The sequence below is a fragment of the Cryptotermes secundus genome, unplaced genomic scaffold (genome assembly GCF_002891405.2).
Source record: "Cryptotermes secundus unplaced genomic scaffold, Csec_1.0 scaffold121, whole genome shotgun sequence".
In the NCBI taxonomy this organism is placed as follows: domain Eukaryota; kingdom Metazoa; phylum Arthropoda; class Insecta; order Blattodea; family Kalotermitidae; genus Cryptotermes; species Cryptotermes secundus.
In genome coordinates, this window is record NW_019727390.1 from 19,993 (window position 1) to 34,455 (window position 14,463).

At 40.1% G+C, this 14,463-nt stretch overlaps 1 protein-coding gene across 5 annotated transcripts; it reads right to left on the reverse strand.

The window, feature by feature from the left end:
• Positions 1–172: 172 nt before the first annotated feature.
• LOC111864620 (protein SREK1IP1) lies at positions 173–12,222 on the reverse strand. Of its 5 annotated transcripts, none has more exons than XM_023851990.2 (3): positions 2,258–2,597; positions 981–1,089; positions 173–804 (listed from the first exon to the last, which is right to left on the reverse strand). In XM_023851990.2, the coding sequence occupies exon 3, from the start codon at positions 779–781 to the stop codon at positions 299–301; it is 483 nt and encodes a 160-aa protein (XP_023707758.1). In that variant the 5' UTR covers positions 782–804; positions 981–1,089; positions 2,258–2,597; the 3' UTR covers positions 173–298. The 5 variants fall into 5 exon arrangements, with proteins under 5 accessions (XP_023707758.1, XP_023707757.1, XP_023707760.1 ...); XM_023851989.2 differs by having other exon boundaries at positions 2,254–2,597; XM_023851992.2 differs by lacking the exons at positions 981–1,089; positions 2,258–2,597 and adding an exon at positions 12,157–12,222.
• Positions 12,223–14,463: the final 2,241 nt, after the last annotated feature.

The following is a 14,463-nucleotide window of genomic DNA, read 5'->3' on the forward strand; positions in this document are numbered from 1 at the left end:
CTGGCATAAGCTTTGTTTGCCAGATGACCCCTACAAACCACTAGTGCTAAGTGTCTAATGGTCCTCCAGAAGGACTCTACTCCATAAAGCAGAGGGAAGAGCCATTAAAGTGATCTTTCTAGGAACAAGAACAATGCAATTCTACAATTTACACAGTGCATGTACAACAATCTTACTCTGATGAAACAGTATATAAGAACTTTATTATCATGAAACTTTTTTTTTTTACAGGAAACGATAAATTTAGAAGTGTAATAAAATATCAATAAGCACTTCACATGTATACATTTCTATGGCCTTAAGTACTGTCTGTATCAGTTGAAACTTCTGAAGATGTCCCTTTTTCCTTCCTCTGTTTTTTATGATGTGAATGTTTCTTTCTTTTCTTGTGCTTATGTGTTTTAATATCATCATGGTCACTGTCTTCATGTTTTTTATGTTTTTTCCTATCATCGTTCTCACTATCATCAGATCGAGACCGTGAACGATCACATGATTTAGATTTCTTCTTCTCTTTCTTTGCTCTCTTCCTTTTCTTTTTGGCTTTTTTCAATTTACTCTTCAATTCCTTCTCTCTCAATTCTGTAAGTGGTGTCAAATATTCATCTTCACTTTCACTACTGGTGCTGCTTACATCAAGTACAATCTCTTTGTTTGGATCTACTTTTATGAAATTTCTGCACTGGAATGTCAGATGGCCAGCATAACCGCATTTCTTACAGGCTGGACGAATGGTTTCCTTCCCTTGGGGGACAAGATGGGACAGAATGTCAGAATCCATTTTCAGGTAAGTGCATATGGAATCTGAAAAACATAAAAAGATAACTAGGTGTTTTAAATACATACCACTAATTTAAACTTCTACAGAAAACTGAAAAAATTATACTGGGTAGTAATTATATATTTTTTCCAATATTTACAGCATACAGATGAGAAAAAACAATGCTAAATAACATGTATTTCAAAAATCTCTTTCTTACACTCGGCTGGAAGTATGAGTATCAACAGAAACAGTCATGTACAATTCACCCCATGTGTCAGGAGGAGGTTTCATCAAACAGCAAAAATATCATTGGTCGAGAAGCATAACTACAAAGGAAACAGTGGAAATACTGTCAGTTAGTATGCCAATTTATTGCAGTACCCCACATCTTTTGCTACATTCAAGATAAGTTTTTTATAGAACTGGATGTCTGAGGAACTCACTAATGATACAGGAAGAAAACCGGTTTGAATCTTTTTAAGAAAACTAGAGACAAAAGCACATTTACAATGTTAATAAATGGAAAATCTGGTGTTAACTCAGTACAAAAAAAAAGGGTAACATCATTTAATGCTATCACCTGAAGTTCCTGAAGAAATTAGGAAAAAATCAATTCTACACATTATTAGACTCAGAAAGTTATCAGCCTATCAGTATTTTTGTAGGAATTCCCACTGAGAAATGTCCGCTTGGAACGTCAATAAAATGGACCACAGGGAATTAGACTGTAAATACAGGAAGCAGATGGAGCTAACTCTGAGTTATGCTGACTGGTGAGCTTTCAAACAGGAGTGTTGGACCTTCAAGTTTTTCCACCAGAGTGTTAGTTAACACACTGTAACACTTGATCTAATTTGTTCCAGGTGTAAGGCGATTGATGGATTTTCTCCAAGGATAATAAAGATAATTTGATGACCATCAATTATGTGTTCAACAACAAATTTGTGTCTAATTCTTATGCCTGCAAATCTTTGCTGCATGTAAAGTTTTATTTATGTAAAGATCAAGTTTAACGTCTTTTTTCAAGCCCTGACAACAGGATCCCTAACAGGGAACAAATGAATCATGATTATTTCATCAACCCACATCCTACCCTACAGTTAAGACAGAGTGCTTTGGCTGCAATGTTACACCCTGAAACCCATTTGTAAACAATTATGCAAAAGCACACAAAAGCTGCCCATCATCTAAAATAAACCATGACCATTTATTAATCGTTAATTACACTTTACTGGCAATGTTATAAGGAACTAGTCCTATTACTGAATTTTGTCTGATATACACAATTCTTAAAAATTTATCAAGAGAAGACTGCTCCACTGAAATTCAATTTCATTCAAACCCTTCTCACTGATGTTTGAAATCACAGAAAATTAATGTCATCCTTACACCAATGGTTGCTGTTTTTGCATATGAACACACAAGTTGTATAGCTAGACCTTCCTGGGTAGTGTACCACTCATGGTACATAGTAAATGTTCTATACTTACATACCATTCCACGTATTCAGAGTTCGATAAAACTGACCACAATTATCAATTCGCAGGTTTGTCACATTTAAAAGCTATTACACACGAGGTAAAATGGTCAAAATTTGGAGTCTTCTGGACGAATGGGGTACATATAACCTCAAACTTCACATACATTCACTCACTACAATAACAAATCAACTGCAACAAAGTCTCGGAAACTAACGCTGCTGTTACGTTTGCACAGCATGGGCAAGAAAGGTTACGTCATCGCAAGTTTGTGCGTATACCGTTCCGTCATTATTACTTAGTTTACCAGAGTCCATTTATTTGCCGGTGGGAAATTAAAACATTTTGGGTTGATATTTTTCTCACCAGATGGCAGTGGGCATGTGTGGTTGACATAATACCCTATTCAGCGGCAGGTTTTAAAGCCTAGTGGGAAAAGTAAAGCAAAGAGGAGCTTTGCAGTTTATGCTGAAACACCAATAGGGACAGAAGAAAAACTACTTTGAAAGGTACTACAGGAATGGCTCGTTTCCGTGGTTCCACGAGATAAAAACGAGTTGTCGTGCCTTCGTTTCAGTAAACCTTACGTGAACAGGCCGCTCGAGACTTAAAGTAAGCTTAAGCAGATTTAGCATTGCGTCCACGGTTGAACGTGAATGTGGTGACGGGCTGCAAACGGAGGAACATAATTTCTGGGATTGTAAACTGTACGAGGACCAAGGGGCAAAGATAATGGACATTTTGTCTGAGAACAGTAAAAAAAGAAGTCAGTTACCTAAGGCCAGAGAAAAAATGTACAAGGTGTCTGTTACTTCCTAAACAAAATTCCTAAATTTATTAAAAAAATAAAAAGTAAATGTGCAGAATATTAAGAGTTAAGCGATATATTAAAAAAATCGTGGGTCGCCTGCTGTGACAGAACATGATGTATGAGACTGCTCTACAGTGGGCCGGAAAGGCATTGCCTAGGCCTTCTTTGTATATACATTTATTTTTTCAAAATAAAAAAATGCGCTTTGTGCATGGTATTATGAAGTTATAAATTATATTAATATGCTACGTTAATTTTATTGTGAATAATCTTGTTATATTGCTTAGAAATAATACTATTTTAATAAGTTTACCATCATTTTACAGTACTGATCCATTCTTACTTTTCATAGCGTTGTTTGGTAAAGGAACACCAACTTGCAGCTATACATAATTGCCCACTATTGGACACATCTACTCATAATGGTATGGTGGTATATGTGAAATTTGTGGCCATGATTTCCATTGAATTCATAAATTTTAAAGCTGAGAGAGAGTTTCGTGTAACCATGTTTTGTGTTGGTTAATCAGAAGTTATGTGAAAACTAGGGAGAAATTACGCACACCTCAGACATGTACTTACATAGTAACTTATATGTAGACGAAATTTCTTAGTGTAGCTCGAACTATAGCGTGACTAATTTTCAAAAAGACATACACGTGTTCCAGTATTGCTGTGTGTGGTAATATTGATTATTTTTATTTTAAAACTCTCTTCTTGGAAGAACAAATGGACATCTTAGATTGACTTCATAAACTGGGAATATCTTACAAGATGTCTCCTAGACATGAACATTTTATCAACCTATTTCCACACATCGTAATAAAACAAGAGAACTGAGATGGCCAGATATAACTTGCGGAATATGTTATCAAATTTTCGCAATTCTGGAGTTCGTACTATATACAGTACAAGATACATACTAAACTTAGGACTGCGTGCTTCACAATAGAAATATATCAAAATATCCCTTGATATACGGCACACAAATTTACATCAAGCCTGAAAATTTTTTTGAGCTCCGTAAAGGGAGAAATGGCCGTTGTTTTACTGTTGGAATTCCCGCCCACAACCGACAGATCTTGCTGTCAAGATCACGAGGGCACAACTTACGTCAAATGCACGATAAATTAACAGAAGTAACACACACACACTGCTTTCGCTTCCATGTTAACTTATTACAGATGTCTCAAGGCAGTGAACAGTTATTTACAATTATAATTATGTGGAATATTTCTTTACTGTTGGCATTGATTCGGTCGTCCTATGAACAATGATCCCTAGAAGCGTCATTATAGGATACTTCGTTGAACACGTAGAACTTTTCGTTTGCAGGGTTGGCTACGCAAGGCATGACGTACTCTGGTTCTAGGATGGACAGGAAGTATTATTTTATTTCGATATGTATTCTACCGTGCCATATCACGACCTTGAACTGATAATTGGACGAACTCTTATAGCTACACAAACATGAACGCAGAAAAGCGAGTACACAATCAACCCGACGAGATCGGAGAGGAGAAACCTCGCTGATTACGTTACGAGGTACTGTCAATCTGCTGCAGAGAGAACATATTTCAGATACGTCCAGGCTGCTTAAATACCGGCCCTCTCCTTGACAGCTGGAATACACAAGTCGTATTCGCGTTCTATCTAACAACACATTTCATTCCGATGAGCGAAATAATAAACTGTCATTTCACAGATAATAGCACAGGTGACTCCTGAACACGAACCCAAAAATTCCTTCTGCGAAATTTCAGAACTTCCCAGGTTCCTGGAGAAAACATGTAAATGAGGACTGCGATATTAGTGAAAAAAGGGGCATTCAGTTGCTCTTGTCCGACTGTGAAAACAATCCAGTGGAACGAGACTGAGATCAGGAATGAAAATGGTCGCAATTTATTTCGGTTGCTCTTGTACTACTGAGAACTAAATCCTCTTAAATTTGTGGGAGCTCAGACGCACCACCGTGTAAATACCAGTAAGGACTTAAAAATAAAATAAATGGTTAATTCAAGAAGGTTTTTCTAGTGTGACCATGAATAATTGAACAGATGCAACGCGAAGAGAGATCTGATGAGCAGACACGTTTCAAATGGAGATCAAACCCACATGAACATGGGCGACTCCAGGACTTTCTTATCAAAGGGGGAACCAACTTTCCAGGGAAGGTTAGTTAGACACTTTACTTATAAAATTATATTTAAGCAATTCAAGACTAATTTGACTGATTGAAGTAGGGTATTCAGGATAAATGAATACACATTTAAAAGTAATTATAAATTCTGTATGAATATTTGGTAACTTTCTTCTCCTTTCCAAGTCCGATTTTCCAAAAATCCAGAAAAGGCTGATGTCTTATCCCCCCGCCGGCGCCAAAGCTTATGATCATCAAGCAACGCAAATATAATTCAATTCTTTTCTGATTCGCTTAGTGGGGGGTGGAGTCCAACTGGGTCCACTCGGCACGGCGGCCACTGACTGGCCTATTGTAGCCTGCCCCGGGTGATTATGATGATGGAGAATTAGGTGGAATGAAGATTGGCAGGGGAAACCGAAGTGCTCGGAGAAAACCCGCCCCAGCGCCACTTTGTCTACCACAAATCCCACTTGACCAGACCCGGGATCGAACCCGGGCCGCCGCGTTGGGAAGCCAGCGACTAACCGCTTGATATATGGCGCGGCCAAGTTCACTTTACTTTACTTTACTTTACTTTACTTGTACTTTAACAGATTCTGACGAAATTTAACACATAAGGCATTGTAAAGTACTGCCATTCGTACATTTTATTCACTTCATGTTACGGTCTACATCACTTAAAGGTTCTGAATATATTTTAGGACTGTCACATGTGAGGAAAAAAAATGAATTTAGTGAAAGATACTAGGCTCTCTTAAATACACGATGCTTTATGCAATATGCACTTACACAAACGGAGCGGTTTCAAGAAAGTCACTAGAATCGTAGCTAGTAATTTGGCGCCATTGATATTGTTTTTCATTCTTTTGTTATCGCTCTAAACCTGACGCCCACTCCGCAACACCCTGGGGCAGCAAGCAGACGTCATGAGTAAACGAAAAGCACATTTCCACTATGTATCTACATGTATATGGGCTACATAATAATGTACTTACATTTGTATATACAGAGGCAGTAATATACCCAAACGTGCTCTATAATTAATTTAAGTTCATATGTCTTTGTAAGGGGCATAAATAACAAACTTAATTAAAATCCTTACATCGAGTGGGAAAACTGTGTCGGGAGAATGCGACTCACGACGAACACAAGGAAATTAACGGGCTTTGTATATCACAGTCCATCAATAATGCAACAATTGTTCCTTTTATTGTTCCTCCAATTTCGCCATTTAACACTTAACACAACATATTTCGGCCATAGGTGGCCATCTTCAGGTGTTTTAATCTATCTAAACTGCTACACCTACACCGCTCTGATGTGCGCTAAAACCACGCGTTGCAGTCCACTTAAAAATAAAATAAAAATAATGAATTAAAATCCATTAAAATTTTCTATTAACATTTTTCACTGCTTTTGTAAAATCCTATTCCACCTCATAAGGAGCGTCGTCCACTTGTTTAGAGCTATGTGATTATTCCAGAAGGTTCGTTTCTGCAGCTTGTTCTTCTGTTGGTTAGCCTGTTGTTTTGCTATGTCTGCAATCTGTTATATGCCCCTTGCTTCTGTGTTATTCCCTCTAGCAGCGCGTGGTTTTGGCGCACATCAGAGTAGTGTAGCAGTTTAGATACATTAATACACCTGAAGATGGCCATGTATGGTCGAAACATGCTGTGTTAAGCGTTGAATTGTGAAATTTGAGGAATAAAAAAGGGAACAATTGTTGCATTATTGACGGGCTGTGATATCTACATAGACGTTAATTAGAGATTTGCAACAGGATGCTGAAATACAGAATTACAAACTAACAGGCGTTTATGCATTGTCACAAAACAAGCCTAAACCTTCTAATAGCCAGACGGAACATTACCATACACATGCAGGCCTCATGGATCAAACATTCTGACCAAAATGGAGGCTGCTGCAATTAGTGTAACAATGATTTCAATTTCGGAAATGCACTGTTCTTTGTTTCACCCGCTCGCCACGTTGAGGCACAGAATATAAGCAGGACCTCAAACACATGAAACAAAACAAATCCATCAAACAAAATAGCTTCCATAAGAACAGTAAAAATCACAAACTATAAGTAATTAATAAAATGAACCTTACCTGTTCTTTTGGCTTCCGTATCCACTTCTATTGCGCAGATCTGCATTTAAATGCACAATTCTTGATCCGTACACTTGTCCTTGGAAGGCATACAAATTAGTGTACCAGTTCTTCACTGCAGATGTCCATATTGAAACGGACAACTCGTTGGAACTTAAAATACACATATTTATATGTCACCAAGTGCAAGGAATACAGGAATAAGAGGCACATAAAAGTCAAAATTGCAGTTATGAATCCAGTTCTGAATAATCATCGGAAAAAAATGTCGACGGCTTTCTCTATGAAAAGCGCAACGCAGAACGGTTCGTGTTTTAAAGGACTCTCCATTCCATTCGCAAATCAAAAGAGAACACGTCGTTCGTATTGAAGTTTATGGAATAAAATCGTTATTGTAATAACAACTGTGTCACATACCCTGGCGCTTAGTGATACATCATGATAGGTTAGTTTATTCACAAAATGGATGGTTATTGCGTCAGTTAAGCGAGTATTTGTTTACGTAAAAACATATTTCCAACGGAAATTCAGCAATTTTTACCGACACGCGAAATGTATGTCGTAGTTCCGCCTTTGTTTCCCGGTGCGTGACAATGTAGAGCGCTCAGTTACTGAACCACCTGGTCTGTTTCTTCATGGTGACTACTTCCCTCGATGCTGAAGCTACAGGATTTTTCATGGACTTGTACTCTTCTTCATAATGACAGTCGATGTCTTCTCCGACATTGAAGCTGGAGCTCATTTTATCCGTATGCATTTTTTCGTTATAATATTTTACAAAGAGAATTCACAGCAGAGTACACAGAAACAAATATGACGTGTAACTTTGTATATATCTATATCTGTTTAAGATAATCGTATAGATTCATTCACTTATCTTTCAACATTGAAGCGAAAGACGGATCGAAACAAAATGTTCTGTTTTCTAGAATTTTTATCCGTCCATGCGAGTTATTCATAGGGACAGTGTGTCAAAAGTTTTCTTATCTCCCTCCCTCTCGCATTGATTTCATTGTCGTGCCGACCTTACCCTGTCAAGTCACACCCTGTGGTATAAGAAAAAAATACACACAGAAAATGTCTTAAAACTAAACCCTCCTAACTGCATGCAAATCCTATTTTCACGCAGCCTAACCAGAAATCCTATCGTTGATACTTAACAGGGAGGATGGGAGGTCAAAACTTACAAACTAAGAAAAAAATACTATTTCCACAGGGTTGTGGTCTTGACCTTAACCTAAGCCCTGAGTCATGGCGGCTACCGCAGCAAATACAGAGTTGCCTGGCACGGTGCTATGTTATTATCATGACCCGCCTGGGGCCGGACTGACATGATAACACCGTGCCGATGCTATGGCGTAGCTGATTTACTGCAAGTACCCAGCCCATCCTCCTGCGGATGGGTCCTCAATCTCCAAAGTCTCAACCGACACTGTTTTGGTTTTAACGATACATTTTGCGCGGAGCTCCTCTTGCCATGGTTCATTCTTCGAGCTCTGCTCTGGATGGACCGGATGGACGCTGGTGCTTCCATTAGAACGTTGCAGTTCGTTGACAAAGTGTCACAACATTATATCATGAACACTTGCGGGTTGTTGCGGTCACACGCACACACACGCAACACATTACCCAAGCTATGAAAATTAACACGTAGAAATACAAGTCTCCTCTTGAAACTTGGTGTTAAGAAAAATACTGAGGCTGCCTTAAGTCTTAAGGCGCGTCCACATTACTCGTGCGACTCGCTATGCTCGCGAGTAATGTGGACTATATGACAAGTCACGGGACAAGCAAATTTTAAATTGTTAATTTAAAAACTATAGCCAATAAATTAAAATACGACTACAGCCTATACACACTACGAGTAAATATACGGATCCTCACACGCCGAAGCCTGGCGAGCAACTGAAGTAGTGTGGACGAAGATTTACGAGCACAAGTAAAAGCTAGACGAGTCTCCCGACGAGCACAAGCCTAGCGAGCGCGAGCACAAGCACGAGTAATGTGGACGCGCCTTTACGTAGCACGAATAGTTTGTAACACTGCACAAATACGTTTATGCATGTATGCATGAACAGTACTGTCATCTGGGATATAATGCCGTGTAGTTCGTTGAAAGACAACCGACGTTTCGAAGAAACATATCACCTCCATCTTCATGGTCGAAGAATAAACTGAGAAAGATACCAGTGTGATGGAAGCTGGCAAGCAGCGCTTATTTTCGACCCTGAAGATAGATGCGATATGTTCCTCTGAAACATCGGCTGACATTCAAAGGACTACATGCGTTCTATTCCAGAAGATAGTACTCCTAATAACCATTGCTGTGAGAATCTCAATTCCTTTATGTGTTTGCATGCCTGTTAAATCCAAATCGAAAATATCATTAGCAGAGAAATTAAAATGTAACGTTTTTAAAAACTTTGGTATAATTTTTTATCCGAAGTGAACGGAGAAGTTCATGGAGGTAGGCCTAGACCCACTGGGGCTGTAGTGCCAAGGAAAAAAAAGTTTATATTTCCTGGGTATAGGTCCCGTTTGTGTGGCTATTACTTAACATTTTTTACCTGATAATGAATATGTCACTTGCAATATTTCCTCACAATTTAAAGTCTAAATGCAGTCACAAGAAATTACTATCTCTAATTTCCAAGGTACATATGTACTGCACAGTGTAACTCTAGTACCAAGACTTACTGTTCAACAAGGACCGCGCCATAGCTCAAGCGGTTAGTCTCTGGCTTCCCACCGCGGCGGCCCGTGTTCGATCTCGTGTCTGGTCAAGTGGGATTTGTGGCGGACAAAGTGTCGCTGGGGCAGGTTTTCTCCAAGTACTTCGGTTTCCCCTGCCAATCTTCATTCCACAATCACCCTCACCTATCATCTGGGGCTGGTAGAATAGGCCAGATGTGGCCGCAGTACAAGGGATTTAGTCCCACCCCACTAGCAATAAAAAACATACTGTTCAACAATAAAAATATATATAGTCGTTTTTAATGTTTTTAGACAGCATTTAATTTAATCCAGCTAATGCGGGGGTCACAAATACCTCGGAAGATGCCTAGCCACAACTTGCAGCACTGAACACTGATCTACCACAGCAAATACTGAAACACTGGCGGAGAGAAAAGTTAACCGTGCTCTTCCTGTCGCGCGCAAGAACCCAATGAACCCAGTGTCACCGCAAGTCGTGTGAATTAGGGGCGGATTTCGATACATCCGAACGATATAACTCATATCGACAGTGCACTTAGTGTACAGTGATTTGGAATCCTTAAAAGTGTTGCCTGAAGACTGCCTTGTAAGAGCGAAAAACGTAGTAACGTAACAATATGTAAATATATTTTAATAATTTTAATAACATTTCATACATTTGACAATCATTGTATGAATTAAATGTGAATTAATGTTATTGATTTGTTGCATCATAGACTAAAAAAGAAGATGATTGTAACATTTTCTATAAAATTATGTAAGGATGATAGAATTCTCTTAAAGAGTTGGGACTTCAAACCCAGCTTTAAGCGACTTATACAATGATGTTGGAATTATCCCAGTGGGATTTCAGAGCTAGGTTCAAGCAAATATGCATTGTTAAGCAGATCATTTCATGTGAGTAGAGAAGTATTCTAATCGAAATGCACAGGTTCTATGCCATTTGGTTATTAATCTGCCTGCCAAAACATTCCTTGTTCTTTACGAAACGCGAAGGGTCATCACCGTATTTACAAAAGCTCGCCTGTCATGACAAATCTAATCCAGTTCGGATCCTCATATCCTGTCTCTACTTCACATCAGTCCAACTTGTAAATTTATTCTGGTAGAAGCTGTTGTGTTTCTTGTTTCTTTGTTGGCTGACGCTGAGAGAAAGTGTACGCCTTAGCAGTAAGAGAGAGGCACATTACAGAGTTTTATGCTCCATGATTTTCCTGGGGAATAAAGCGCGGCCGGCGCGTAAGGCTGACAACCTTACCGCCATCTTTGAGCCGATTGTCTAGATAATGTGGGACCCTCAACGTCTCACAGCCCTATGGGCCTTCACGGCCTCTTACAGGGATATCTTTACTTTTTTTACTTATGCTCCATGATTGGATGTTATTAAGAATTCACTCATCCTATATATACACGATGTGAACTGAACAGCTTGTTCATGTTACTTTCAGAATGTTCATTACGACTAGACAAAATTGCGGTCCCTAACAGAAGATCCTGGAGCCCTGCCTTGAATGAACTATAGCCTCCACGCGAGACAGCCCTTACGCCTTGTCCCCACATAACTGCAGGCCTTCGCCTGCGTTGGCTCAAACTGCAAAGCTTCGGACCTGTGTTTGACAGGTCTGGACACCGACTATATCGAGTGAGATTTTACATGGATGTCCCTCTAGGAAAACGCAAGATTATTACCTTGAATTAGGCCACGATAATTTTCTTCCTAAAGTCTGGATAATTCAATCGATTAGGGACGGGCTGTGGGCTGAACCGTATGAGTTCAATTCCCGGCAGTGCAATATTCTTCACTTTTTCACATCGTCCAGACGGCTTTGAGGCCCACCCAGGCTTCTAGTTAATGGGTACCAGGGGCGAATTCTGGTGTGAAGCTGACCACTCACCTGCATCTGGTGGCGAGATCAAGAATGGTGGAGCTATACCTCCACTTCGACATGTGTCTTTATGGCATAGTGCTTAACTAAGGACAAGGACAACTTGACCTTACCTTACAACTTCCTTCCACATATTTTCCAATTCATTATTGACTAACAATCAGCAGATCGATGCTGTGTAGCCTGAGTTGCTGACAAAGCGGATAAACTACTATTACTAGTAATTCTACTACTACTGCTACTGTTACCTTTACTAAGACGACGACCCTTGCGTTCTGCCCTATTAGAACATTTTATTTCTTCCAGAAACTGACAGCGAAGCACTGAAGATGCTATAGGCACTGAGTACACGCAGCGCTGTGCTGTTGTCTGGAGACGTCAAGCCACGGGCGCCCTGTGAACTGGGACAAAACCGAGCGGTGTCGAATGGGACATGTTTGGTAGGTCACTGGTTCGAACAAAAGAATAAACTGGGAAAATGTTTCTTAATATTTAATTTATAGACTGCCACAATCCCCTTCGTTTTCCACAACAGCACGTCTATATACGTATTTATTATTTATAATACCACAATTAGACATTGACTAAGACAAGAAAAGACGGCGTCAGAGCTCAGACGGTTAGTCGCTGCCTTCCCACCGCGGGTCACGGAGTTCGAGCTCGGGTCTGTTCATGTGGGTTTTATCGTGGATAAGGTGGCTTTGGGGCAGGTTATCTCCAAATATTTCGGTTTCCCCTGCCAATCTTCATTCCACCAATTGCTCCACAATCACCCTCAGCTATCATCTGGGGCTGGTAAAATAGGCCAGTAATGGTCGCAGTGCCAACTGGACTCAGTCTCACTCCATTAAGAATAACAAAGAAAAGACAAGAAAAAGAGAAGAATTTTGTATTACGTTTATATCCATCTGCAATGTTACTTGAATAGTTTCCGTGAAATCTGATAAATCAGTAATATTAACCCTTTATACGATATCAGTAACTGTATGTACCAGCTGCCTTAATATTAAATAACTCTGTATTTTGCACACATATTGGTATAGAGACTGGCTACGGGCTGGACGGCTGAGGGTTCAGAGTTCTTAACCCCGGTAGAGGCAAGATTGTTTTTCCTCTCCACGTCATCTGGACCGGTTCTGGAGCCCAACTAACTTCCTATTCAATGGGTACCGGGGGGCTCTTTCCCCGGGGGTAAAGCGGCCGGGAAGTGAAACTAACCACACGGCTCCAAATAGTGCCGAGGTTAGGAATCAATGGATCTATACATTCCCTCCCCCATACGTCTTCATGGCGTAGTGATTAATTAGTTAAGCATACGGACAAATTCATAACTTTACCTTTTGCACACATATTGTTTGTGTTTGTGTCTGTGTGTGTGTTTCGTTCGACTGTCTGGAGCCGATCACAGTGGCCGCGCGGTCTAAGGCATGAAATGTCTTCGCTCGCTCGAAAACTGGGATCATGGGTTCGAATCCCACTCGAGGCATGAATGTCTGTGTGCGTTTATTCTGTATTTGTGTTGTTCTGCGTGTACGTAGCGGCCTTGCGACGGGCTGATCTCCCATCCTGAGTACTGCCGACTGTGTGTAGGGTTAAGAGACTGAAAAAGCGGCCAAGGTGTAAAAGAAGGAATGTAGAGGCATAGGCAGATAAACTATGTTTCTTACTAAGGCCGCGCCATAGCTCAAGCGGTTAGTCGCTGGCTTCCCACTGCTGCGGCCCGGGTTCCATCCCGCGTCTGGTCAAGTGGGAGTTTTGGTGGACAAAGTGGCGCTGGGGCTGGTACAATAGGCCAGAAGCGGCCGCAGTACAAGGAACTTAGTCCCACCCCACCAGCAATAAAAAAAATGTTTCTAACTAAATTTCGTCAAAATTTCATTAACAGCTTATGACAGTCTATACACAAAGAGAGTTAATTTATGACTTTGTAAGGACCAATATGGCTGCAAACTGGAATTGCCCATCAACTTTTAGTGAAAATATGACCTGTAGAATAAAAAAAAAGACGTCTGACGGATTAGGTACTGATAGTAGGTTATAAACAGATGAAGAAACACGAGAAACATGAAAGACATGAAAAACATGAAAATGTAGAAGAGAGTGAACATGAACATTATACTTGTATTTATGCCCCAGGAGGCTGCTGCCTTAACTAGCATCGCTTGTTGATTTAGTTGTCCCTTAACCGTATCTTAAAATCACTATCGGGTTAACAAGCATTTCTCCAGCGATGTTCGCCGAACTCCTCTGATGAAACAAGCTCTTTGTTTCCTGAATAAGAACCGATGTGGGAAGAATGAGTTTGTACGTACAAAGATTGTATGCGGTATCTTAGTTGAAGCGCGCTGTCTTATTTTAAGCACCGAAAGCTGTTTCTTTAACCGTCTGAAGTATTCAGTTCATTTAAATAACAACTAACTCCATGAAGATGAGTCCTTCTTAAGAAACCGCCAGTCGCTCAGCAACGCAAACCCGAAGGTTCATTACCGTATTCACAATAGACCTCCTCCACTGGTTCCTATCTTAAGCCAGATCAATTCAGTCCATACCACCTC